The 25,185-nt window shown below is 31.5% G+C and overlaps 2 protein-coding genes, 1 long non-coding RNA gene and 1 pseudogene across 3 annotated transcripts; 3 read left to right on the top strand and 1 right to left on the bottom strand.

Annotated features, from left to right (window-relative positions):
• On the top strand, positions 1–1,486 carry LOC142638555 (endochitinase PR4-like; annotated as a pseudogene).
• A 6,553-nt stretch (positions 1,487–8,039) lies between these two features.
• On the top strand, positions 8,040–9,399 carry LOC142640133 (uncharacterized). Its single transcript, XM_075814225.1, has 3 exons — positions 8,040–8,597; positions 8,755–8,803; positions 8,984–9,399. Exons 1-3 carry the CDS (start codon positions 8,040–8,042, stop codon positions 9,397–9,399), a joined length of 1,023 nt encoding a protein of 340 aa, XP_075670340.1.
• Positions 9,400–9,788: 389 nt separating this feature from the next.
• On the top strand, positions 9,789–11,655 carry LOC142638556 (uncharacterized). Its single transcript, XR_012845028.1, has 3 exons — positions 9,789–10,097; positions 10,180–10,334; positions 11,150–11,655. It is a non-coding gene; the product is annotated as an uncharacterized LOC142638556 (long non-coding RNA).
• A 108-nt stretch (positions 11,656–11,763) lies between these two features.
• On the bottom strand, positions 11,764–18,340 carry LOC142638553 (MLO-like protein 6). Its single transcript, XM_075812580.1, has 15 exons — positions 18,019–18,340; positions 17,573–17,630; positions 17,213–17,451; positions 16,690–16,806; positions 16,031–16,091; positions 15,102–15,190; positions 14,660–14,734; positions 14,445–14,539; positions 14,300–14,349; positions 14,033–14,073; positions 13,755–13,928; positions 13,604–13,639; positions 13,068–13,135; positions 12,861–12,921; positions 11,764–12,656 (listed from the first exon to the last, which is right to left on the bottom strand). Exons 1-15 carry the CDS (start codon positions 18,139–18,141, stop codon positions 12,216–12,218), a joined length of 1,728 nt encoding a protein of 575 aa, XP_075668695.1. The 5' UTR covers positions 18,142–18,340; the 3' UTR covers positions 11,764–12,215.
• Positions 18,341–25,185: the final 6,845 nt, after the last annotated feature.

The following is a 25,185-nucleotide window of genomic DNA, read 5'->3' as shown; positions in this document are numbered from 1 at the left end:
TTATCTTTTTTATTCTTTATCTACATACAAAACTTCCCAAGATGGTTGCACTTAGTGTGAAAAAGAATCTACTAATCCTTGTTCTAGTCGGAATCCTAGCCGGATTTGTGCCTGGATATGTGAAGGGTCAAAATTGTGGTTGCGCAGCAAACCTATGTTGCAGCCAATACGGCTATTGTGGTACTGGCTATGACTACTCTGGCCCGGGCTGCAAAGAAGGTCCTCGTACTTCGGGATCACCTACTACACCTACTACTAATGGTGGTTCTGTACCTGATATTGTGGCCCAAGATTTCGTTAATGGGAAAATTAATTAGGTTGATGCAAGTTGTGCAGGGAAAAATTTCTACACAAGAGCAGGTTTTCTTGATGCTCTCAATTCGTATAATTAATCAATTTGAAAATCTTGGTTCTGCAGATAATTCCAAGCGTGAAATTGCAGTTTTCTTTGCTCATGTTACTCATGAGACTGGACGTAAGATATTTCTCTATCTTAATATATATTTTAATTAACTTGTTACATATCATACGCACGCTGACATATACAATAAGGTGCATGCCACAAAACACCCATAATATCCAATTTAATTAATGTCATATTAAGTAACTAATTGCTATATCTAATCTATGATAATAATTACAATAATATTCTGTTGGTTATTTATTTTTTTTATTATAATTTTGTTATAAGTTAGATTATAATTAATTTGCATTTAGGTTATTTTTGAATTGCATAATATATAGTATACACCAAAATCCTTGTAAATGAGGGGTGTTTTTTTTTTTTATAAAAAAAATCGTTTATAAGAATAATTATGGTTCAAATCATCATTCAATACATTTTATAATTAATTAATTAAAAAATACAATATATAATACATAACACACAATTGAATATATTTTCATATATATAGATCGCTATTGATAATTTCTGATTTTTCATATTATACTTGTAAAGGTTAATATCTTTTAATTTTAGAGCTAATTTTCATAAAGTTATAACAAAAGAATTAAAGGGCACGTCTATATCTTATTTTTGTTTTTGACCATGCAACTTTTCCTTATAGTCAGACCTATATGATCATAGACATACAGATTTGTGCATTCTAGTAAGAGTTTTTGAGCTATTTAATTCATAGTTTAAATACACAAGTTAACCTGAAAGGTAATAAAAAAATTAATGTCTATCTTTGGGCAGACTTTTGCTACATAGAGGAGATCAATGGTGCTTCACAAGACTACTGTGACGAGACCAACACACAGTATCCATGCAACCCTAACAAAAAATACTTTGGTCATGGACCGCCATTTTCAGTGTCACAGAGAAAAAAAAAAAAAAGAATAGAGAAGTGAAAGATGCAAAGGTAACCTCAAATTGATTTTGAATCGAAGAATGAGCGAAGATCAAATCCTCTTCAGCAAAATCAGAATTACAATAAAATCGAAGGTGTAAATATGAGAATAGAGGAAAAGGGAGCTAAAGAGGAAGGTGTTTGTTTGGAAAACTGGAAAAAAAAAAAAAAGAGCATAGATCGTGGTGGTGGCGGCTGGGAGAGAGTGAGAGACCGAGTTAGAGAGAGAGAGAAATCTGAGGGTTTTAAGCTGCGTTTTTGTAAAACGCGGTTTTAAGAGTACCTATGGCCATGTTTTTTAAATGCGGCTGTAGGACTTCTTTTAAAAAAAAAAAAAAAAAGAAAGGCTAAATTGAGCTGGACCTATAGCCGTTTTTTTCAAACACGGTTGCAAACACTAAAAACGCGGCTACAGAACTGTCCTATAGTTGCGTTTTATAAAATATGGCTATAGGTTATAATTTTAGCTGCACTTTTAATAAACGGGACTATAGGGTATCTATAGCCTATGACCCGCGTGTTTTGTAGTGAAATCAATTAAGCTTTCTTTAGTTGTACCAACTTATACCCAACCTTTATATACATCATTTCTCATGAAATTCAACCCTAATTCTCATCTAAGAGTTGAGAGGAACTTAGCAAAAAATGAGCGTAAAACACTTGAATTGGTTAATCACTTAAATTCAGTGTTAATTGTTAGATTAGTTCAAAAGTAATTAAACCATAGTTTACTTTGGGGGTCTAAATCATTATCTAGAGATAGGTAATTTCTCACAATTTACACTAGCTATTCAAATTTTTTACTCAGTTAAGCTCGGCAAGCTGAGATACCTCAAAAATTCTCCAAAAAAAGAAAAAAAAGAAAGAGTTAGACCAAGGAATCCACCATTCCACCCCGCTGCATTGACCATATTAAAATGTGTATCTTATTTTTGGTCTGCAAAATGATAAGAATGTAGCATCCCCACAATTGATATAGTTAGTCATCATCAAAAACTAATCAATGATTACTTCTAAAAAAAACTAATCAATGATTAAAGATACTATAGTAAACTGGTTCTTGTCTAATCTTTATGATGTTTTTGGTGTCCAAGTCAAGAATATTTCATCTGGGTCTTAATATTTTTTGTTTTTTACTTTCAAAGATGATGAAAATGATTTATATTTCACATTAATTTTTTATCAAAAAATTATAAAATTTGATGAAAAATATGATTAGATTCAAGTTTAGAAAATATTTCTGAAGCTTGAAGTTTGTGTTTGATCTATTGTGCTTTATCAGTTTTTAGTGAGACTGTTTGAAAATTCTAAAAAAAAAAGGTTTTATTTCTAGGAATTTTCAATTTATTTTCTTCTCAGGAAGGTTCCTTTTAGTTTTGAACACAATAATTCAATTCCCAACCTTTGATGATCACTGATAATAGTTTTTCAATTTGAAAGAAATAGAAAAAAGAGTTTTAGTATGGTTATCTTACTCAATCCAAGTAAGGGAAAAAGGGAGATGCTATCTTGCAACTTGTTCATTAGTATTCCGGGTCATTTACAAAAAATAAGTGCTTTAAATACTCCTTACTTGAGAATTAGTAGCTACATGTACTCCTTCCAATTGATTTCAAGGGGAGATGACTGCCTTCTTATCCCTTGGCTTTAAGTCTTAAATTAATATATAATAACAAGTCCCATGAAAAATTGGAGGACCACCACTTTCTGGTGGTTCTTCATTCATGCTAATGATTGTTAAGACCATTTTTTTTTTTTTTTGGAGTTCTTGTCATCATTTTTCCTTTTACTTTTCCCTTCTTGTTTAAAGTGTTTTTACTTTCCACCTTTCTACTCAGGCATAATAAAATGATATGCAAATAGTCCTTGATAATTTTGCTTTGTGATACTAATTATTGTGATGAATCACAGACTAATATCAATATTCACTAGTTTTTTAATGGGTATATAGAAGGTCGGTTTGATTGTCATTAATGACCCTTGATAATGAAGCTAAAAGATTGGCCTCCAACTACTTTATTTGAACACTTGCCACATGGTATGAATTTATCTGTTGCTTGCCATTTAAGGAATATACACATCCACACAAGGGTATTTTAAACATTGTTCTCCAGTTGCCCAAAAAATCAAATACGGCTCCTAAGACTTATTTTGCGTATGGAGTTGCTCAGGAGCTTGGCCATGGATACTCTATCACTAAACTTCACTGCGACATGTCTAATGCGGTATGTTTGGTCTTGTTGAAACTCCTACTAATCAATTTGTTTTGTTTGTCAAAGGAAAATTTTTGTTTGGTTGAAGTATTGCATGAAAATGTCTATATGAGTTTGTATAGGTTAAAGGAAGTATATGTGAGGGCCAGATAAGCTTGGTAAGGGTTGGCATTTGGTAACAACTCCATGACTGTTGATTACTGCCCATCACACATTTTACAGAAAATTTCTAGTACCGTCATGCTGACATAAAGCAATGGCTCGCATTTTCTCTTTTGAAAGCCATTTTGATGAAAGCAGTCGTCAGTCTAGCTACAATTGGAGAACATTAAGATATTGTGTGAGAGGGATAGAGCTACTGGTGTTGGTGAGAAATATATGGACGATGCAGTTGAAATTATGACTAAAGACAGAGAAAAGTGATGAATTCTCCTATTACACAACAACACGTCAACACTTGGTATCAATAAGTTATGCAATTAAGCCTTGCCAAAGAAAAAAGAGCAGAAAAGATCCACTTCGAAACAATTTTTAGTTTGAGATTTTGAATGTTGTTTAAAAAAAAAACCATGCATTTTGGGTACTCTCTCTAAAATATTTTAGTTGGAAAGAGTTGGCAATACATTTTTTTAGTTGGCTATGATGGATGATATTTAGTCATTATCTTGTCAATTGGTGCATCAATGGCCTCTTTGTTTTGAAATTTGTGTAAAAAACACATTTTGGATACTTTATCCTCTCTCTTGATATAGAACTTTTTAGCTATTAAGAACTTTGAAAAAAAAAAATTTAGTTTGAGTTTTAAATGTTGTGAAAAAACTCATGCATTTGGGTTCTCTCTTTATGTTGGTATGGAACATTTCAATGGTCAATAGTTGGCAAAAAAAAAAAAAAAAGTTGGCTAAGATGATAGATTTTTAGTCATTATCTTGTTAATTGGATTTTATCAATGGCATTTTGATTACCTCATGTATTTATTAAAAAACTATTACTAAAATTAAAATGTAGAAAGTTTAAGAAAAATATTAATTGGGAAAATTATTTTATTTATCTTAAATCTAAATCTAAATCCAAATACAAATTTAGGTATCCAAACAATGGAATTTCAAATCCTTCGTTGTATAAAAATACCCAAACGAGGACTTTAAAAATCAATGGCTTTTTAAACCCATTGATTTCAAATCAAGCTTTGAAAACTATTAATTTTAAAATCAATAAGTTTCAAATCAAGCAAATAGAGTGGTTGTATAACATTTTTATTGTCATTTTAGTCATGCAAATAAAGGTTTCAGGGGGTATTTTGGTCAATTTTAGATTTCAAGGGTCCTTCGGTCATTTTTTAGGTGTTAAAGGTATTTTAGTAATTTTCAAGTTTCAAGGGGCATTACGATCATTTTTAAGGTTCTAAGTGTATTGCAGTAATTTTTTAGGTTACGGGGCCATTTCAGTCAAATGTGAGAAAAATACGGTCAAATGTGATGTTAGTATTGCTTAATGTGACAATAGAACCATCAAATGTGAGAAAAAAAAAAAGGAGCAACCAAATTTGACAAAAATATAGTCACATGTGATGTTGGTACTACACAATGTGAGGATGAAAATGTCAAATGTGAGAAAAAATAAAGAAAACCACTAAATATGACAAAAGTACTATAAAATATGATATTGGTATTGTCGAATATGACAATGGAACCATCAAATGTGATAGTAATTAATATTTAAAGTGTGCACTATGTAGTGATTTATCTTTATCTTTATCTTTTTTTTTTTTTTTTTTTGTATGGTACTTTACTTTCAAGAAATCAAGTATTGGGTAATTTTTTTCACTTTTTTTTTCTTTTGTAAATTTTATATTAGTAAGTGGATTATAAATATTTAAGATAGTAATTAGAATTTAGAGTGTGGAGTGTGGAGTGATTTATCTTTTTTTTTTTTTATGGTACTTTACTTTTAAGAAAATAATTATTAAGACTATGGATTGCTATTGTAATAATATAATGGTACAATGGTAGGTATGGGGACATCAGAGAAGTTCTAAGAAGATGAAGCAGTATCTTTTTGGCAAGTCCATATAGCTCTTTGTGGCTAGTTTTATGAAGTCCATCTACTGTTGTCCTTTTCACTATGGGCGATAGAATTTCATTACCCTTCAAAGAATCAATTTCTGGTGATGATCTGTGTGTCACACATTTCAGGATTATAGCTACAGAAGTTCATCATGATTTGTTTCAAAGACTTACCAAGCACCTTAATCTGAAGCAGTTCCATACTTTGCCTTTGATAAGCAGAGAAAAACTTTTCCTAACCACTTGATTTAACTTGTTGCATTGTTCTATATTGTTAACATGTAGATCAGTGAGAAGTGGTAGAATGTTTGATCCATTTCAATAATTTAAAGGTCAAGTTAAAAAAATGTAGTTTTTAGTATCTTTATTTTTCTTCAAGAAAAATTGCTCATGTTGTAAAGTGAGATTATGCCTTGCTAAATCGCATATGGGGAAAATATTTGGAACAATTATTAATGGTGTAGATGTGGTGTATATGAATATTTCTTTTTCTTTTGCTGGTATGGTTCCTCAATGTTGTGAGGGATTATGTGGGATTATGTGGTGTAGATGTGGTGTATATGAATATTTCTTTTTCTTTTGCTGGTATGGTTCCTCAATGTTGTGAGGGATTATGTGGTTTTCCTTCTTCCTATTCCGCCCTATTGTATCTGTGCGATATTATTTTGAATGGTTCCTAATATCTCCAAGTATAGAATCCTTCTTTGGTCTCAGCCTTGTAGTGTTAGTTTAAAGGGCAATGATTCGTGATTATGCCAACTTCCGTGAGCATAGCTGGTCCAATAATACTTCTAATCTATTACAAAATTAGTATATAAATATGCAAATGCTTAGCTTGGTAAATGATATGGGCAGACATACAGGCACTATATATAATAAGACACACTCATACATGTATTCATGCATGCATGCATTTATGTATATCTATATTTGCAGAATTTCTTTTTATAAATATATATGCTTTTTAATTGATGAACCTTCAGACTCTTATGCATATATGCAGGTCGGTGCTGTTTCCTCTAACTCTAGATTTGAATCATTTTGTCCTTTTAAGAGATATGGTGTTGGAAAAATAGCATGGAGTGAATAAGAAATTGATATTTCTATGTTCATTTAAAGATGTTATTAAAAATAATAAAAATCTTGAGTCTCACTTAGGAAAAGATATAGATAATATATGAGTTTATATGCTCATGAGTTGGACATTGGGTTGGACTTTTGGCATATGCAGATTGGGCCTACTTGTCCAAATAATAATATTTTATTATTTTTAATTTTTGAGTCAGTTAGTCTATACACAACAGTTATTACTGAAAAAGAGTACTTGTTCAGTAACGTATAATTTTATATAGTCCATCATTCATAAAAAAAAAAAACTACTTTTAAAAAAAAAAAAAAAACTCTCTAGTGAGAATTTTTTGTGCATTCATTCTGTGTCAAAGAGAGAGAAAGAGACATTGAGTAGTTCGCAGAGCACGACCTTGTATGCTTCGTTTTCGTGCTGTAGATCATTTTATCTTGGGAGGCAGACATCCGTGAGTTTCAAAGCACCACAGTGATTGTGTGAGGGGCGAAATCTGCTTTAAGGAAATTGTGTCAAACACAAGACTTGATCTAAATTGTTCATCCTTCGTGCATTTGGTCTGTGAGTTTTTAATTATTTGCAGATTTCTCTTTATATATATATTCAGTATTTGTTTATTACTGTTGTCTTGTTCATCTATTTGTGTTATTGCTTTTTCTTAAATCTGTGTATTGTTCATTTTGCTTTATCACAAAAATAAATTATTGAAATATTCCCAATATATGGGACATAGGCACTTTTCCAACTCATTGCAAATGCCTGAGTTTGAGATGGACCAAGACTTTCATCATATTTGTGGAACTTCTAAACAGTCTTACATTCATATGGGTACTGGTGCTATGAATGTTTTATATGTATTATGTCCAATTATTCAATAGATATTTCTTTTTCTTTGGTGATTACTTCATTATTTGATTGAATGTTGCTGCCAGCATCTAAAAAATATACTTGATTTTCTCCAGACCTGGATAGTAAAGCATGGGATGAAAAGCAATTAGCAGTTACCATTGAATAAGTTTTTTCATCTTGAGTTGGGCTGAAAGCAAAGAAAATTTTGAACTCTCCTAATTTGGTGCAATTATGATCGGATGTCTGATTCCAACTTAATTTCTGTATAATCTAGAGTTCCCCAACATGTTTCCCTTCCATTTTAACCTTCGTCCATAAGTTATGTCCTAAATCAAATGTTAAATGATCTACCTCTATCAGGTCCAGAATTCCTAAAGAGAAATTTTTACTGTAATGCTCTACCTCGGAAATTCCTAAATGATCTGTTTCCTTGCTAGTAATAGTTATTTATATTTCTGCCACTCATATTGTGGAAATGACTATTTTTCATTTGATAATTTGTATAGCAGGAAGGGCTGTTGCTCCAGAAAATGGTTCTATCGTTTATCCAATGGAAAATACACTGATGAGTGGAGTATACTATGCCTCTTACCGGAACTTGGAATGCAGGCCTGTTCAACATTCCTTATCTGGTGTTAGAGTGGAAGGTCCACATTTTCCGGTGGCTGATTCAAGATCATCATGTGATCCCTTTCCACACTCTCCAGCTTATCTGCACCCAGAGAATAGTGCCAGCCATGCTCATTTAAGTTACTATAATGGGCACAACATCCAAGAAGTGCAAGGTGGTGTATTAGATCCTACAATGGGCACTGGAAGAAGTCCTTTCAAAAGAAAAAGCCCAGGCCTTTCTTTAGCCTGTGATAGAGGCAGCACAAGCAGATTTTACGTTGCTGGAAGTTCCTCTGGTTCTTCTGAATCTCATCCAGGGAAATCAACTTCAGATTGTCAAAACTATACTTCAAGTTCCTTTGGCTTCCCTCCCTACAGGGGTGGCAGCCCCCTGTTTGGCAGTGAAGATTCTCTGAGGAATGTGAGAAGCCGATCTAGACTGGATTTGGAACCCACCATAGGGAGAACTTATATCAAATCAATCTTCTCATCATCACCATCCAGTGACTCATTTGCCCAGCCAATCTGGAACACTAGACGTTACTTATATAAATGCTGATGTAAACACTCATAATCAGAACCATGCCACTCCACCTCCTGCTGCAAATGGAAGGTTTCTGGCTTCAGGTCAGTTAAGACATAAATATAATTATTCCTCATCACTATTATATTATGCCACTCTTCTGAGAATTTACCAACTTATTTATTATAATTCCAGAAAACAATGGCCAGGTCAGTTAAGATATAAATATTACTCTTCTTCACTTTTATGCCACTGTTATGAGAATTGACCAATTATAATTCTAGAAATCAATGGAATGAGTCATGAGAGGAATCAGTATCTTGTTGGAGCAAGTACTGCAGATATTGGTCATTTACACCTTAATTCCATACCAAGCAGAAATCCCTTTCCATCACCTCCCCAATATCCTCATGGTATCTATGCGCAGACCACGTGTGAAGGTCATGGTAATTACTCTCGAAGAGCTACATCTTCATATAGAGCCAGTCCAAGTTTCTCCCGATTGGGACATGAAGCAGCTCACCCTGAATATGGTATGCAGCTTCTCTCAGAACCTTCCTCCTACAGATATTCAAGGTCATCGTCTGGCAGAGGCTGGCATAATACTCATTGGGACGGAAGGTCGAGGATAGCGAATGAGAGATTCAAATCACTTTCTTCTCAAAATATTATAACGGTGAGTTGGAGATATCGTCATTAGCCTTCTGTCATATTCCGCATAAAATTGAAGCAAGTCATCATGGTTTAGTGAGTTTAGCCATGTTATGACTTCACTTCAGTTTTTAGATCCTTCTTGTTGGTTGAACCAAGTCCTTGAAGGATGCTTTGAGACTGAGCTTGTATGTTCAATCATGGGCGGAACTAGACTTTTATGAATTGGGGGGGGGAGGGGGGGGGGGGAAATTGAACCAATTTAGTAGTGTCATACAAGAAATAAGAAGTGTTTAGGGGGCCAACTTCATATCTTTTGAAAACTTTAGGTAAATTTAGGGGTAAAAATATAATAGTTAGGAAGTTTGGGGGGTCAACCACATTTTTTTAATAAGTAAATTTGGTGGTAAAAAACTAATATTTGAGAAGTTGGGGGGGGGGGGGGGTGGGTATGGCCCCCCCAAGCTTCAATGTGGTTCCCCCCGTGTTCAATGTCTCTCACCTATATATCTTGCCAAGATACTGAGTTACCGACTCTCTACAAGCCAGATACTTGTTCTGCTTATTTGGTGGCATCGTGCAAACTGGATATATAGCAGCTCTTATGGTAATTTATCATGTGATGACATGTACTTGTCATATTTGCAGGCTATAATGATGGCTGATCACTCACCTATGCATGGCTCCAGAAATTTGATTGATCGGTATAGGGACATGAGGCTTGATGTTGATAACATGAATTATGAGGTAATTATTACCTCATCTATCTCCTTGTTGTCTTTTGGATTGTCCCAGCTTCTGTTGACTATAAATTATTGGCTTCGGGCAGGAGCTACTTGCTCTAGGAGAAAGAATAGGGCATGTAAGCACTGGCTTGTCTGAGAATATGATTTCATAGTGTTTAATGGAGAAACAAAGTGTTCAATGGAGAAACCGTATTCTTCTTCAGAACTTAACCTGGAGGACCGCTGTGCTATTTGCCTTGTAAGTATTTTACTGTTCCCGTCTGGTCGTCTCTTTGATTAGGAGTGGCATGCATTTGAGATTTAGACCCAAAAGTATGGCTACTCATGATAATAGATGGAGTTGTGAAATATATTCATATAGTTTAAATTACTATGGTTAATGATTTTGAGCCATGCTATTTTCTTGTTTTTTTGAAATTGTTCGAGTCCATAATGATAGAGAATTGTGAATATATTTAAAAGTCTTGCAACAGCTTGAATTTGGATAGGTTTCTTGGATATATATATATATATATATATATTTTTTTTTTTGGCTGAATAAACATCAAGGTTACTTGGACATTTGAATATTACCGTGGCACAGCATAGATATTTAGGGCTCTTTATACTCCAAATTAAATTTTCTGTGGTCTAAAATTTGAGTTTAGTATAGACATGCACCCAGTTAGATGCATACATAGTTATGTATATAAAAACCATATCTGGATATGTTATATCTAGATTAGATTCGTATATGATTTTTTACTTGTATCCATGTAGCTCATAACATTTCTTTGCTTGTTGTTTTACACTTCTACTGAGCTTTTTTGAGCCCAAAAAAAAAAAAAATTATATGTTCTAGGTTAACAGCCATAAAAAAAGTAAACAACGATTAATATTACAAATATATGTGAATCTAATCCAAATTCATATGATCATACTTTGTTGGATGCCAAGTTGCCAACAAGATATGATGCCTTATTTGCTGGTTATCTTTCAAAGATTGCTGGACTAGTCTGAATAAACTATTGAAATGGGGTTACTAAGGCGACCATTTGTGTGCTTTTTTTGCAGGGATTGTATAAAATACAAGGATTACTTGTTCTTTGAATGCCCGTTGACCAAGAGGATTATGGCTCCAGGTTGAAAGCTTACGCCTAACTCGGTTAGATAAGAAGGCGGACCAGGCCTGAACTCCTTCAATGGGGTGTTAAGGACTTGAAAGGAAAGGGAATCTAAAATCTGTAATCTGCAAAAGTTGCTTAGGCTGCTGCAATATATGATATATGGCTCTAAAGAAATGCAAGAATATTCAATGGAATCATCAAGACTGAGGAAAGCAATATTCATGCTATCAAATGTGATGTGAAGGCTAGGATTGGTTAATTCAGGAACTTTAAATACTACTTTACAGATCAAAATTCTTTGTACTTTTTCAGTGTTCAAAGGGTAGGTGGGACAGATTTAAGTTAGGGCTGGTCTTGGTTTTAGTCTCTCTGTTGGCTTGTATTTTTGCTAGTATGTAGCTGTGCTCCTGCAGCTTTTGCAGCTATTCCTATTTACTGCTTGTAGTATGGATTGTTAAGGTTAATAAAGTTTCTGCTCATTCATCAAAAAAAGAAAACTATTGCAGGCCAACACACACTGATATGTATTATTGGGAAGGCAAAAAAAGAACTTGTGTAGAACTGCTCTGCTAGTTACATGGATCTTGGCAATGACAGATTATTCAAAGAGACCTGATATGGAGGCTACAATACTCGTTTCATTGCTGTTCATGTACAACTAATAAAGGATTACCATCAAACTAATATGTACTCACACATTTGCACACTAACACTAAAAATTTTCTGTTTAATCTTGAGAAAAGAAAAAAAAAATTTATGGCAAATAAACAAAAAAATTCTTCTCTCTCTCTTTTTTGTTTTTTTTTTTCGCCTGTAAAAAGAAAAGTATTATTCACGATGCCTCAAGCCCTCGAAAAAAAATAAATAAATAAACTGTCAATCCTAATTACAAATGCTTGAATCATCCTTGCCACTATTGGAACACAAGTGCCAACAATCTGTCATGTACAAAAAATGTACACTGTGGTATAAGTATGTAACAGTCTCCTATGATCCAATCTCCATTGGCTTATTCATTTGCTAAAGGAGAAATCTGACGAACCAATGTTGATTTCATGTTGAGTACGAATGGGTCCTGGAGCTGGAGGCAATGGCATTGAGCTAGGATCTTGAATTGCCGGCCTCTCTTGCAGCTCGGAATGCCTACTAAAGTGATTCTCATTGGGTCCACTTTTGTTACTTGGGGATGGCAAATCTTCTATGTCCGAATGATCATTTTCGACATCAAACCTTGTTGGAGATGCATGCAAGCTATCAAGGCTGCTGTGGTGATAGTTGTGCAAGAGGTGTACCGGGGACATGCCGTGTGTTGGAGTTGCTGGCCTACTTGAAAAGGGTGTGTTACTCTCGGAATGATGGCTATGCTTAGTGTTCTTTTTGGCTGTGCGGTGCCAATTTTTCAATGCTGTTGCCACTTTATCATTAAAAATGGTGGGTTTCATGGTAGATCCCATCTGTAAAATCAGTCCAAAAAAAAAAAAAAGTTATAAATTGATGGTAATTATCACCAATTCACAATGGTTCTCTTTTACTATGGTATTATAGTTTAGAGCAAACTAAATTTATTCTTAGTTCTGTACCTTTATCTAGCTACAAGACCTATAGGTGTAATAGTACTATATCAAGAAGTTAGAAAAAGATATGCTATCATTTCTCACCTGAGTCACCAAAGCATAGAGAGGCAAAGTCACATAACTGCATAGAAATTGTATGACGACCCTGAAGAAAATGCCAGTGTTGTTAAGATTGATAATTCTTAAATTTAATGATAATCAATAATCACTAGTCCTTAATCATCTATGTAAATCTGAACAAAGACACCAGCATACAGAATTCTATACATGGGTATTTGTGATGAAACTCACCCCATTGAGATTCTGATGACGAGATCTGCAGTGCGCCTATGGAAGCAATTCCTTATGCCAAACTCATACTGAAAGAGATGAAAACATATAATAGGAAAGTTAGAAAATGCTCTCAGCATATGGTTCTCTTGTAGCAAAATTCTATATCCTCAAAATGGTTTAAAAGAACAGAATCGTGTTGAAACACGTTAGACAAGAAACAAAGTGACATATTAATTAAGAATTAAACATGTTAAATACAGCAGGTATGATCAAGTTGCCTTGTTAATTTTTATTTGTGCAGTTAGCTCATGACTCAAAGAGCATGATTTCAGATGGAATAGAATAAGGATCCCTAAACTATGATTGTTGTTATTGTTACAGTTAGCTCGCAATTCATAAAATAAAAAAAATAAAAAATTATTAATATTGTCATCATATAAGCACCAGACATGATTTTGAGCAATGAAAATGTCACAAAGGACTTCTATAGTAGTGCAGACATCATTAAGCATTTTGTAAATGATAAAATAGTTGAGCAGAAATGAAATTCTTACCGTACTCCAAGCAAAGAAGGCCAACTGAAATGCATTCTGCCATTATAAGTCATCACATAGAGAGGCCAAAAGCAAAACAGGTTAATGTTAGAATCCTCATATATAGATTAACATACTAGTAATTTTCTTGATGTAAGTAAGTGAAAGATACCTGAAAAAGAACCAAGTGAATGAGAAAGAGAATGAACTTGGGGCGACCAAACCAGAAGAGGTCATCACCTGGCTGCACCACAGGTGCACCCCTAACCACAGCACCTCTATCTTGAATGCTTAGCCCCATTTTTGTAATTATCACTAGTAGCTTTGTCCCCACCAAGAGTATTACCTATAAAATTCACACACAATAATAAATAAAAAACACGTTATCTTCCATTTATTATGCAACAACCCAAAATTAGAATGAGTTCAAGTTCTTTTCTGGTTGCTTACAATTAATGGGAGAAATGGTAGCCATAAATAAGAATTCAATCCTGTCCAAATATAGAAAGAAACATTTATTAGTCAGACAATCCATACTAAATTTGGTCTCAGAAATGAGAATTGACACAAAATAATGGGCCCTGGCTGTGTTCTAGTCTAAACAAAAGTCATACACTCTGCTTCAAGTTCAAATTTGACTAGGCCCATATTCTAAATTGACAATTCTGTCCAAATTTGTCAATAGTTTTAATATCTAAGAAGTAGTTTTTAGCTTACCATATGTGTTGGACAGTAGGAATAACACAGCAAAGAACCAAACCATTGGACTGCACATGAGAATTAAGGTTAGGAATTAGGATTCTAAGATAACTGAAAATCAATGAAAGAAAGAAATCAAATTCTAAAGTGTTGGAGCACCAACCTGATTCCCACCACAACTATGAAATCCTCTTCAAGTGATCTGCTAATATATTTTTGAAAATCGAATCTCGTTTCACTTTCGGGTGCCAAATGTGCCTGAAAATCACATAATGTAACATAGGAGCTCCCATTATCAACATGAATTTATATATATCCCTTTCTCAGCAAGGTGTATAAAAGCTTGAATATTTTGTTACTCCATATATTAAAACTTACCATGATAAATCCATGTCTCAGTGTAAGGTAATCAATCTTGGTAACTGAGGTAAAGAATTGTCTGAAGAAACACACCTAATGATAGGAAGAGGAAGAACAACTTTAAAATTTGTACCACAATTATGTCTTATGCCTTTAATTTCCCCCAAAAAAAAAACAATAATTTCAGTATATAGAAAAGTATTTGAAAGTCCTTAAAACCATCAACTTTCTAAAATTATTTTTTTATTAATTGCATTCTAAGGCTTTTTCCTTCCCCAAAATATTTTTCAAAAAATATCTGACCACGCGTCCCAGGTTCTATACTAATATATCATACACATGCAGAGTAATTAATTTAAATAATAAATCAATAAAAAGTTTTTTAATTCCTTAATAAATTCATGTAAATCGGGTAACTAAGGATGTTATAATTTCAACTGGAAACTTAATTCCTACTTACAATCCAAAGGGAAATGGGTGACTTGCTCCAAAAGTTCAAATGCCTTCGCCCAAATGATGTATCCCTTGCAAACCTAAACCTCTCTGGATCTGCATCACATAAATCATTGTACATATGTCACACCCATCAAGTGCATACAATTGTTTTTAAAATATAACTATCAAAATGAAAAAAAAAAAAAAAAAAACTTTCGTTTTAATTTAACTTAAATTGGCATCAGCAAACCTCAAATTGACATTGCACATGCAATATAATAATGTACCAAACCACTAATTAACAGAAGCTTAACTGCCCACTCAATCAGTAAAAATAGGTAAAATAAATAAAACATTAATGTTGTTATCATAGCTGAAAAGGGCATGAGTAATGTTAGTCACATTAATTTTCAATTTTTATTTTATTGTTAAAGTGGTAAATTGTAATAGAAGTCACATTTTTTTTTATGTGAATCTATTAGTCATACCATTTTTATTATTATTAGTATCGGTCATAAGTTCATAACAAATCATCTTATTAATTACAAAAAAAAATAATAATAATGAAATTTATTGTGCAACTATTATCTTTTTGACAAGTAAATATAAAATAATCTGATATTTTATTTTATAGTAAAAAACAAGGATGTGATGACTTTGTGAGCCACCTTTGTCAATTTTTTTTTGGTGTTTGACGAATTGAGAGAGAGACTGTCTGTCACAGACAGAGAACTCTGACCAGGTCCATAAACAGACAAATTAGCTAATTTTAACTTACTTGAAATGGGTTCAATTTTTAAACGATAACGTGCCTGCATTTTTGACTTCAACGTTAGGCAAACACGTATTTTTAGCAAAGGAAACTACTACATTTATTCCGGCATAAAATAATGCGAAACAAAACTTAATTGGTTAGCTATATTGACCAGTCTGAAAGTAGTACTTGACACTTACCGTTATAGTATTGGTATTCAAGTGTCTTTGTTTCGTCCTCCCAAACCTTCCATTTTCTCATCTGCAATCCATTCCAAACAAGAATTTAGTAATCATTCAAAGTAAGAGGAGGTATTTTGCACACATGGAAAAAAAAAATTATATATAATAATTTAAAATTTTTTATTTGTCTACCATTCAAATAAAATTTGGAAACACCTTCAATTTTTTTATATCAATAAAATTAAATTTTGCTCGATAATTTGTTCTACACTCAGTGGATGAATGATTGGTTGATTATATATATTGAAAGAGATGTAGCTAGTAACATTGATAATAAGACTATTATGCAACGATTTCAAAATATAAAAACTCGTAAAAGACAATTATAAACTTTATATATTTACATGTTTTTTTTTATTGTTATTGTCAATATATGAATTTCTCTTTTTATTAGATTGTATAATTTATATTTCTTAAAGAACACATTAAGAAAAATTTATAGAGTCACCTCTACATATACAGTGTATGTGTATATATATATATATACACACACACATTTGTGAGAGAGATTATTATGTATATCTATATATACATCAGATATAGTGCATAAGATGATTGAGAGAGAGAGAGAGAGAGAGAGAGGTGTTGCAATTGTGTATGGTAAATTAATTAAGTACCTTAGTTCTGCCCAAAGCCAAGGTGGTGATGCAGTAGAGCACGTGAACAACAGCTAACACAAAAATGAATACATGGAGCTCGTGAATCCCATATGCAGATACCAAGGCCACTTTACCCTGCCAAAATGTCAAACATATATAAAAAACTTTACAGAAAATAGAAATACCGCAAATTTTTTTATATAAATTTTACAGATTGATGTGTTAGATATTACAAATTATAGTTCAAACATTATTTATTTATTTATTATGTTGTTAAACAGGCACAAATTACATTGATTAATTACCATTTGCCATTTTAGTTTTCAAAGCTGAAATCAAGCTTCTACAGCCAATTCATAATTTATTTGTTCCATTCCAAGTCTTCAACGACCTCTACCCCAATAATAAAAGACTATTCATTGGTGGTACCACAATTTTAAATTCATTTATATTAAGTAGCTATGGTAGCTATACTAGAATACCAATATATTTGGAAACACAAAAAATAAAGAGACAAAAGAAATCATTGAGCTAGCTTTACCTTTGTTGTGCATTTGTCAATTACTTTTGCAGCTAATATTCTTCGAGAACCGAAATCAGAATCCAAAATTTGGAGTAGTTTCCGTCCTTCACTCTGGGAATCTGTGTATGCGCTACTACTCTTGTCACCCTTTTTACAAGGGTGCCAAGTAGCTCCAACACTCTTGGGTATACATATATTAGTAATGGGTGTTTGAAGCATTATTAGGAGCAAGGATATGAATCCCATTATCATAAGCTCTGGAGGAAAAAAAAGGGGTTAGGCTTTGGACAGACTTACCTTTTTTTTAAGACATGTTTGAGATTAGATAAACTGAGTATTAATTGTAATAATATATAAATGATTACGGTTTGACAGTACCTCCTTTGATCTTTTCAAGGGCTTCATAGAGAGCTCTTTTGTGTTTGTTTTTTAGCCACTACAAGGAGATGAAAGAATCTCTCAGTCATCAACAAGAAGAAAATACAAACAATATAGGAACAACAAAAATAGTAGGTTGGACATCACAAACAACTTCTTTGTTTCTCTAAGTATCAGAGTGCAAAATTCAAGAAGATATGACACAAAAAATGATTGTTATGTATTGGTCAGACCCCAAACTTTAATTTTGAAGTTCATTGAAAGAATAACGTGAACTATATATAGATAGATCTCTATTTAAGCCAACCGATCGACTGGCAAACTTAAAGATTAATGTTTAGAAATCATGAATAGCTAATATCTACCACCTTAAAAACTATACTATACAAGATAACTATTAAAAATTTTTGGTGGGACACTAAGATAAATAGGTAACATATCATTACCTTTCCGATGATATGAATAATATGTTCGACGAAGATAGAAACAAGAACCAACACGAAGCAAACCACCGCAACAGCCCATGTTGGCGTTTCCTCTAGTGTACGTTCATACTCTCCTACGGCCATCACAGTGTCCTAGCCCTCGATCGAAGCAAAACTCTATGAAAGTTTACAATTATAAAAAAAAAAGGAAGTGATTGCTGCAGGGATGAAGATATGGATAACTCTTTACAAGTTGTCCACAGCAAAGATTTAATGGTTGCAGCTTGCAGTTTCTATACGCATGTTGTATTGCCTGGATGTATATGTGTGTAGAGAGAGTGTTTGTTTTTATATAGTGAAGAAAGTCTAAGCTCTAAGGTTACAGAAGAGACCCAGAAGGTAAGACAAGGACTAGAAGACTTTGACATTTTCAAAGATCAGACGTTTGGGGAGAGAGAACCACTAGTATCAAAAGTTTATCGATTAACAGAAGAAATAAAAGAAACTTTTCTCCTATAGTAATTATTTGGTGGATAAAGAAAAGTGAGAGTGAGAAAGAGAGACAGAGAGATAGAAATTACCACTAAATTAACTTTCTTTTATTTTACTTCAAGTGTGGATTTATATCATTCCTCCTAAGAGACGATGTAATAAAACATTTGCTTTTAATATTCTCTTTATCTATGATTCATATTTTACTTGTAAGTGGGATTTGAAAGTGGTGACCGACTTTGAATTTAAAAACCCCCAAGAATTGGTTGAGTGGTTTCTAAATCTTAAGGTCTCATGATCTCGTTTCTCATGAGATGGGAAAGGTTCTATGTTCGAAACTTCTAGCTAATAACTTTAGACAATTTTTGAGGGATTCTAGATAATTTGGTACTCGAAGAATGTTGTAGACATAGGCAAGTTGAACCAATTTAAAATCTTATTCATACTCTTTGTTACCTCTTTTCTCATAACACTCTAACGTGGGAGTACAAATGGGAGAATTAAAAAAAATGTATGTTGACAAATAATCTTATTTGACTGATTTACTCCTATTTTAGTAATTTAATTGATTTTTAAAGAGTAACAATAATTCATTATAACACTTTTCCCCTTTCATTTTTCTTGTCTTCCAAACCAAATAAATAAATATTTTTATTTATTGTGGTAGCAAAAACTTTAGAACTATTTTTTTTGTGGACAAGAAAAATTGTATTATAGCAAACAAAAGATTGAAACATGCACACAAAACAACAAAGTTTAACGTGAATCAACCAATTCTATGCCTATATACAAGAGCAACACCAACACCAAATGTACATTGTCTCTTTCTCCTTTTGTCTCTACCATAGTGCTGTGAATGGTGATAGAAATTTATTTTATTTTGTATCCTTTTCTTTTTATTTCTACACTTAAACTTTTTTATTCTACCTTTCAATTAATAAAAAAAGTAAAGAATTATGAGTCTCACTCAAACATTGACTAAGGTAAATGGGTAATTCACACCCCCAAAATAAAAGAAGAAAAAATAAATCTGAGTAAGTACTTTGGATCTAGAAATGATTCTATCTATTTGCTTTTAAAATTAACAAACGTGATTTTACAAAGATTTGATTTTGACAGATAGATAATAAATCATATATTATATATATTCTATTAGATTTTAATTGTATTTCAATTTTTTCCAATGTGTCATTCTAATTATTCTATTATTTCATATCAAATGTCTCTATACTTTAAATATCCTATAATTTCATGTCAAGTGTCCTTCTAATTATATTTTAGTTTTGCATCAATTACTTTTACATGCATTAGGAAATTAAAAAAAAAAAAAAGATTATGCTAATACACACATACACACACACACACACATAATGTACGTTTGTGGGTTCTAATTAACTCAACTAATAAAATATTTTATTGTTAAATAAGAAATTTATGATTTTTCTCAAAAAACAATCATTGTTTTAGTCTCATGATAAAAAACAATAATTATAGAACAGACTCCATAAATTGAAATACTGTTGTATTTATCCAAAAAAATATAGTTATAAGCTAATTGTTATTTAATTAGAATACTAACCATCAATTATGGGGATTCAAGTTAGCTCAGTGGTAAATTGATAATGTTTTTTTTTTCTTTTAGGACTTTATGGTTGTGGTTCTCCTCCTTCGATCGCTATTCAAAAATAATACTACTAGTTATCACTAGTGTGTAACTCTGTACATATGCATGGACACAATAAAAAAAAATCACAATTACACAGAGTATTAACTTACACATTTTTTAAACCATAGATTTCTAAAATATGTAATGGTTTCTCATTATTCATATATGTGTGTGTGTGTGTGTGAGTGTGAGTGAGATTTAGAATTTAATTGGATTTTGACTTTTTAGTTTTTGTACCCAATAATTTACTTACCAAAAAAATTAAAAAAATTAGCTTATAATCCTATGCATATGCATGGATACACTTAAATGTAGACAATAAAATGCATAATATAATTCATATATATATAATTTAAATACTATTGATAGTCATTTTTATATATTTTTTAACTCTTTAAAAAATTTTGTAAGGATATTATTAGGTATAAATGTAAATTGTCCTTTTTTTTAATTATTGTGAAGCATTTCTTTTTTTATTTTTACGATTCATTTATTCTAGACTCTTTGATTTTTGTACTTAATAACTCACTTGTATGAATATTTATGATGTGGTCTTATATTTGATTATAAAATTAAGAAATAAAACTCTTTAAGAATAAATAATTTAGGACACATTACGCAAAATGAGAACTCTAATTTAGAATTCTAATTTGAGTTTCTCTCCACTTTACCTATTATATTATATTATATTATATTATATATATATATATATATATATATATATATATATTAGATGAACATGTGGCGCAAAATTAGACTCTAATTAAAATTTAATTAAATTTGAAATTTTTGATTTTTACACTCAATAATTTACTTGATACAAAAATAAAAATTTAGATAGGACACATAGCGCATCATTGGACTTCAATTGAAATTCAATTTGGATTCTAATTTGATATTCTCTAGGCTTTAGCTTTTAATATATATATATATATATATATATATATATATATATATATATATATATATATATATATATATATATTGACATTTGAGTTTTTGCATTAAATAATTCACTTGCCACAAAAGTTTTTTAAAAAAATTAGATGTACATATGGCGTAAAATTAAACTCCAATTGAAAATTTGAAATCTAATTGGATTTAAACTCTTCGATTTTTACACTTAATAATTCACTTGACACAAAAATAAAAAATTAGATAGAGCACATGGCGCATAATTTAACTCTAATTGAAATTCAATTTAGATTTTAATTTAGTTTTCTCTCACTTTAACTTGTAATATATATATATATATATATATATATATATATATATATATATATATGATTCATTTCTTTATTATTATTATTATTTGGAATAAAATTCTAGCGGGGATGGAAATACAAGGGGAGGGTGTACCCTCTCCTCTAAATGATTTATTATTATAATTATATTATATAATATTATATATACACCTTTGACCTTTAAAATATATATTCAACTATGTCCAATTCAAAGTAAAAATAAATAAATAAATACAAAGAAAAAAAAAGAAAAAGAAAAGAAGATGACTCTAATCGATCCACGTAAAAAATAAAAAAAATAGATTACTCTTTTTTTTTTTAATAATAAAAATGAGATGATTCTAATGGAAACATGAACAAGTGACCAAGTCCTTTTACCTACGTAATATACTAACTATTCGAGCTCTTCGAGGACCCCGAGGAGATTTTTAAAATTCCCATTTTTAAAATTCCCATTTTTAAAATTCCTATTTTCTACGTAATATACTAATATACTTACTTTACCCTTGACCTTGACCGGCCGGCACTGGTTTTGTTATCTCTGAATAGTGCTTTTTCAATTTTCATGGATTAAAAATTGAGCTTGATCATATTCTTTAATGATTAACAACGTCACTATTATTCTTTTGATGGCGATGTTATACTTATCAAGTACTCAGCTAAGAACTCACATCACGTGTCACATGTGGCAAAAATACACTCCTATCCAATAAGATCAAACTCTTCCAAATTCGACAGATGATATTTATATATATTAAACTTGACATGAATTGTTTTATATATAAAAAAAAACCTTCACATGCATATTTGTTATTTTCACATTAGATTATAAACCTATTATATTTTTTTATTGGTGGTGAAAATTTTTTGTTACCAGGACATTTGGTGACAGAGCTTAAGTGACGAATGCGGTTTCATCACCATATGTTTTCGACAACAAAATAATAACATATTGTGACGAAAAATTTTGTCACCATAGTTTTCTTTTGTTGTAGTGTGAATACTATTAAGAATATTACAAATCTACTATATAAACTTACAACAAGAAAAAAAAAATCAATTATTTATTTTTAATGGTATTGAGGTGGTACCAATTACATCTATTGTTATGTCTATATATATATAATATTTTTGTATTGGTTTTATAATAGTTTTAACATTTTTCAATTTGTTAAATATTAATTTATTTTGGCATATTTCGTGTCAAATTTACTTATAATCAAATTCAAACGCTTTTTTTTTTTGCATTTTGTGGATTCATTTGTTATTGGATTGAGGGTTCAAGAGCTAAAACTAAAAGTGAAGCTGTTGAGAAACTTTTTTTGCTCAAGTGAAGTTGGGTTTCGATCCCGCAAGTTTGGCATGTGGTGGTCATTTGCAACTCAATTGAGGAAAATTTTGCAAGAGTTTTGCTTGACCGAAATGCTCAAACACGAGGCAAATCAATTAAGCTTTCTTTTGTTGTACCAACTTATACCCAACCTTTATATACATCATTTCTCATGATATTCAACCCTAATTCTCATCTAAGAGTTGAGAGGAACTTAGCAAAAAATGAGCGTAAAACACTTGAATTGGTTAATCACTTAAATTCGGTGTTAATTGTTAGATTAATTTAAAAGTAATTAAACCATAGTTTACTCTGGGGTCTAAATCATTATCTAGAAATAGGTAATTTCTCACAATTTACACTAGCTGTTCAAATTTTTTACTCAGTTAAGCTCGGCAAGCTAAGATACCTCAAAATCTTCTCCAAAAAAAAAAAAAAAAAAAGTGTTAGACCAAGGAATCCACCATTCCACCCCACTGCATTGACCATATTAAAATGTGTATCTTATTTTCGGTCTGCAAAATCATATGAATGTAGTATTCCCGCAATTGATATAGTTATCAAAAACTAATCAATGATTACTTCTAAAAAAAACTAATCAATGATTAAAGATATATACTAGAGATTCCGAGACTGTTTCAATTTCCAAACTGATGCAGTGGCAACATTATTCACATTCCAAAATTTTGAGATTGTTCAATTTTGCATACAATTTTTTTTTTTCTTTCAAAGGTCGAGAGTCTTAGTTTTGGTCTGCAAAATGACAAGAATATAATACCCCTACAATTGATATAGTCATCACTCATCAAAGACTCAATGATTAAAGATACAGATACAGAGACTGTTTCAATTTCCAAACTGATGCTATGGCAACATTATTCACGTTTCAAAATTTTGGGATGTATCAATATAGCATACAAAATGGCTTTTTAAACGAGACAATGATTAGTATTTTCAACGAGAGATTCATAGTTCAAATTTTTTGTTCTCTTTTATCGAATTAATAAAATATAAAATAAAAATATACAGTCAAAAGAATTCATTAATATTGCTAAACGACATTGATGGCCATGCCAAACGCGCATAGACTTGTTCTTGAAAGTTGAAATGCTGTTGGCGAAATGAAAGTCTCTTTTTTTTGGCAATCATTTTTTTATTTGATCATGTTATTTTTTACAATCTTGGTTCAAAGGGTGGTTCATTAGTTTTGACTTTGACTTTCAAACCAAAATTTGAAGGGAAAATCAAAGACATCAAATAAAATTTGACTGCTTGATGCAGCAATAACAAAACTATGTTATTGACTGATTGTGTGGAATTTTTGTAGCCATAAATTGTGGGTTTAAATTTAATAGTCTAATTGTAATTTTTTATATAAAGAATCTGTTTTCTGCATATCATGTGTATGTTGCATGATGAGGAAAACAGATTCTTTTTTTTTCTTTCTTTCTATTACTGCTTATGAATGATGTAGATGGGACTTTATTTAGAAATGATGACCTACACTACGGAAAATAACTATTTTCCTCACTGTGGATCACATTAAAATTTAAAATCCTTTCACCCAAGTAAGCTACAAAAGACTAATAACTCTGAAAGCAAAGATTAATAAGGCTAAAAATCTTATTTAATATGTACTACCTTATATTTAATTGAGCTGTGTTGTTAATATAACTGGACTTTGGAACACAAATTTGAAGGAAAAAAAAAAGGCATTTCTATTTAACTCTATCAAGATTAAGAAAATGCCACGTTACCATACATAGACTTAAATGTGAAATTTTTGTTGCCAATACCAAATGGACAAAACTTAGGTACGGTACCTTAAGTGTTGTTCTTTAAGTTCCCCTCTTAAGATTCAGCCATGTGGCTACTTAATTAAAAAATACACTTCCATCCCATGAGAAAAAAAAATTCACGTAGCAGAATCTTAAAAGGGAAATCTAAGAAACAACACCTAAGTACTGTACTTAAGTTTTGCCCATACCAAATTGTTGGTTTGGGTTTAAAAGTTTGTTTTATGTGTTTTCATAGGGGTCATTCTACAGTATCTCATATTTTTTTGGGGTACGGTACCCACTTAAATCTTAGCTATAGATTTCACTTGTTTTAATCTGGTCCGTTTATTTAATTTTAATAAGATACCTGCTATTAGGCATCTAGGTTTTCTATAAAACCCAAAAAACAAAACATACGGGTTCTTCTTTTGTCAAGTGCTTGAGAGAAGTCTATAATTAATGGGTTCTTCACTTAGGCCGCCTCTCTCAAACCTTCATGGCTCTACCTCCTTGAGTTCTATGTTTGGTATTCAAATCGTGATTCTAATTTTTAATCATTTTCATTCATTGATTGGAGTCACTAGAAAACCCTAGAAAGATCAAATCCTACACCTAAATGACCTTCGTTGAGTCTTGAAGAATGGTTAGAAACTTTTTCTTTTACTTAATCATTTTAAT

This window comes from Castanea sativa, chromosome 6, assembly GCF_040712315.1.
Source record: "Castanea sativa cultivar Marrone di Chiusa Pesio chromosome 6, ASM4071231v1".
NCBI lineage: Eukaryota > Viridiplantae > Streptophyta > Magnoliopsida > Fagales > Fagaceae > Castanea > Castanea sativa.
Note: the sequence above shows the minus strand (reverse complement) of the source record. Positions and strands in the feature narration are given on the sequence as shown.

Coding starts and splice junctions, on each gene's coding strand:
- LOC142638553 (XM_075812580.1), bottom strand. CDS start 18,141: ATGGCCGTAGGAGAGTATGAACGTACACTAGAGGAAACGCCAACATGG. Junction 15,191..16,030: donor TGAATACCAATACTATAACG/GTAAGTGTCAAG, acceptor TATGTGATGCAG/ATCCAGAGAGGTTTAGGTTT. Junction 12,922..13,067: donor GTCATCAGAATCTCAATGGG/GTGAGTTTCATC, acceptor CATTTTCTTCAG/GGTCGTCATACAATTTCTAT.
- LOC142640133 (XM_075814225.1), top strand. CDS start 8,040: ATGACTATTTTTCATTTGATAATTTGTATAGCAGGAAGGGCTGTTGCT. Junction 8,598..8,754: donor GTGAAGATTCTCTGAGGAAT/GTGAGAAGCCGA, acceptor ACTCATAATCAG/AACCATGCCACTCCACCTCC. Junction 8,804..8,983: donor TGGAAGGTTTCTGGCTTCAG/GTCAGTTAAGAC, acceptor TTATAATTCTAG/AAATCAATGGAATGAGTCAT.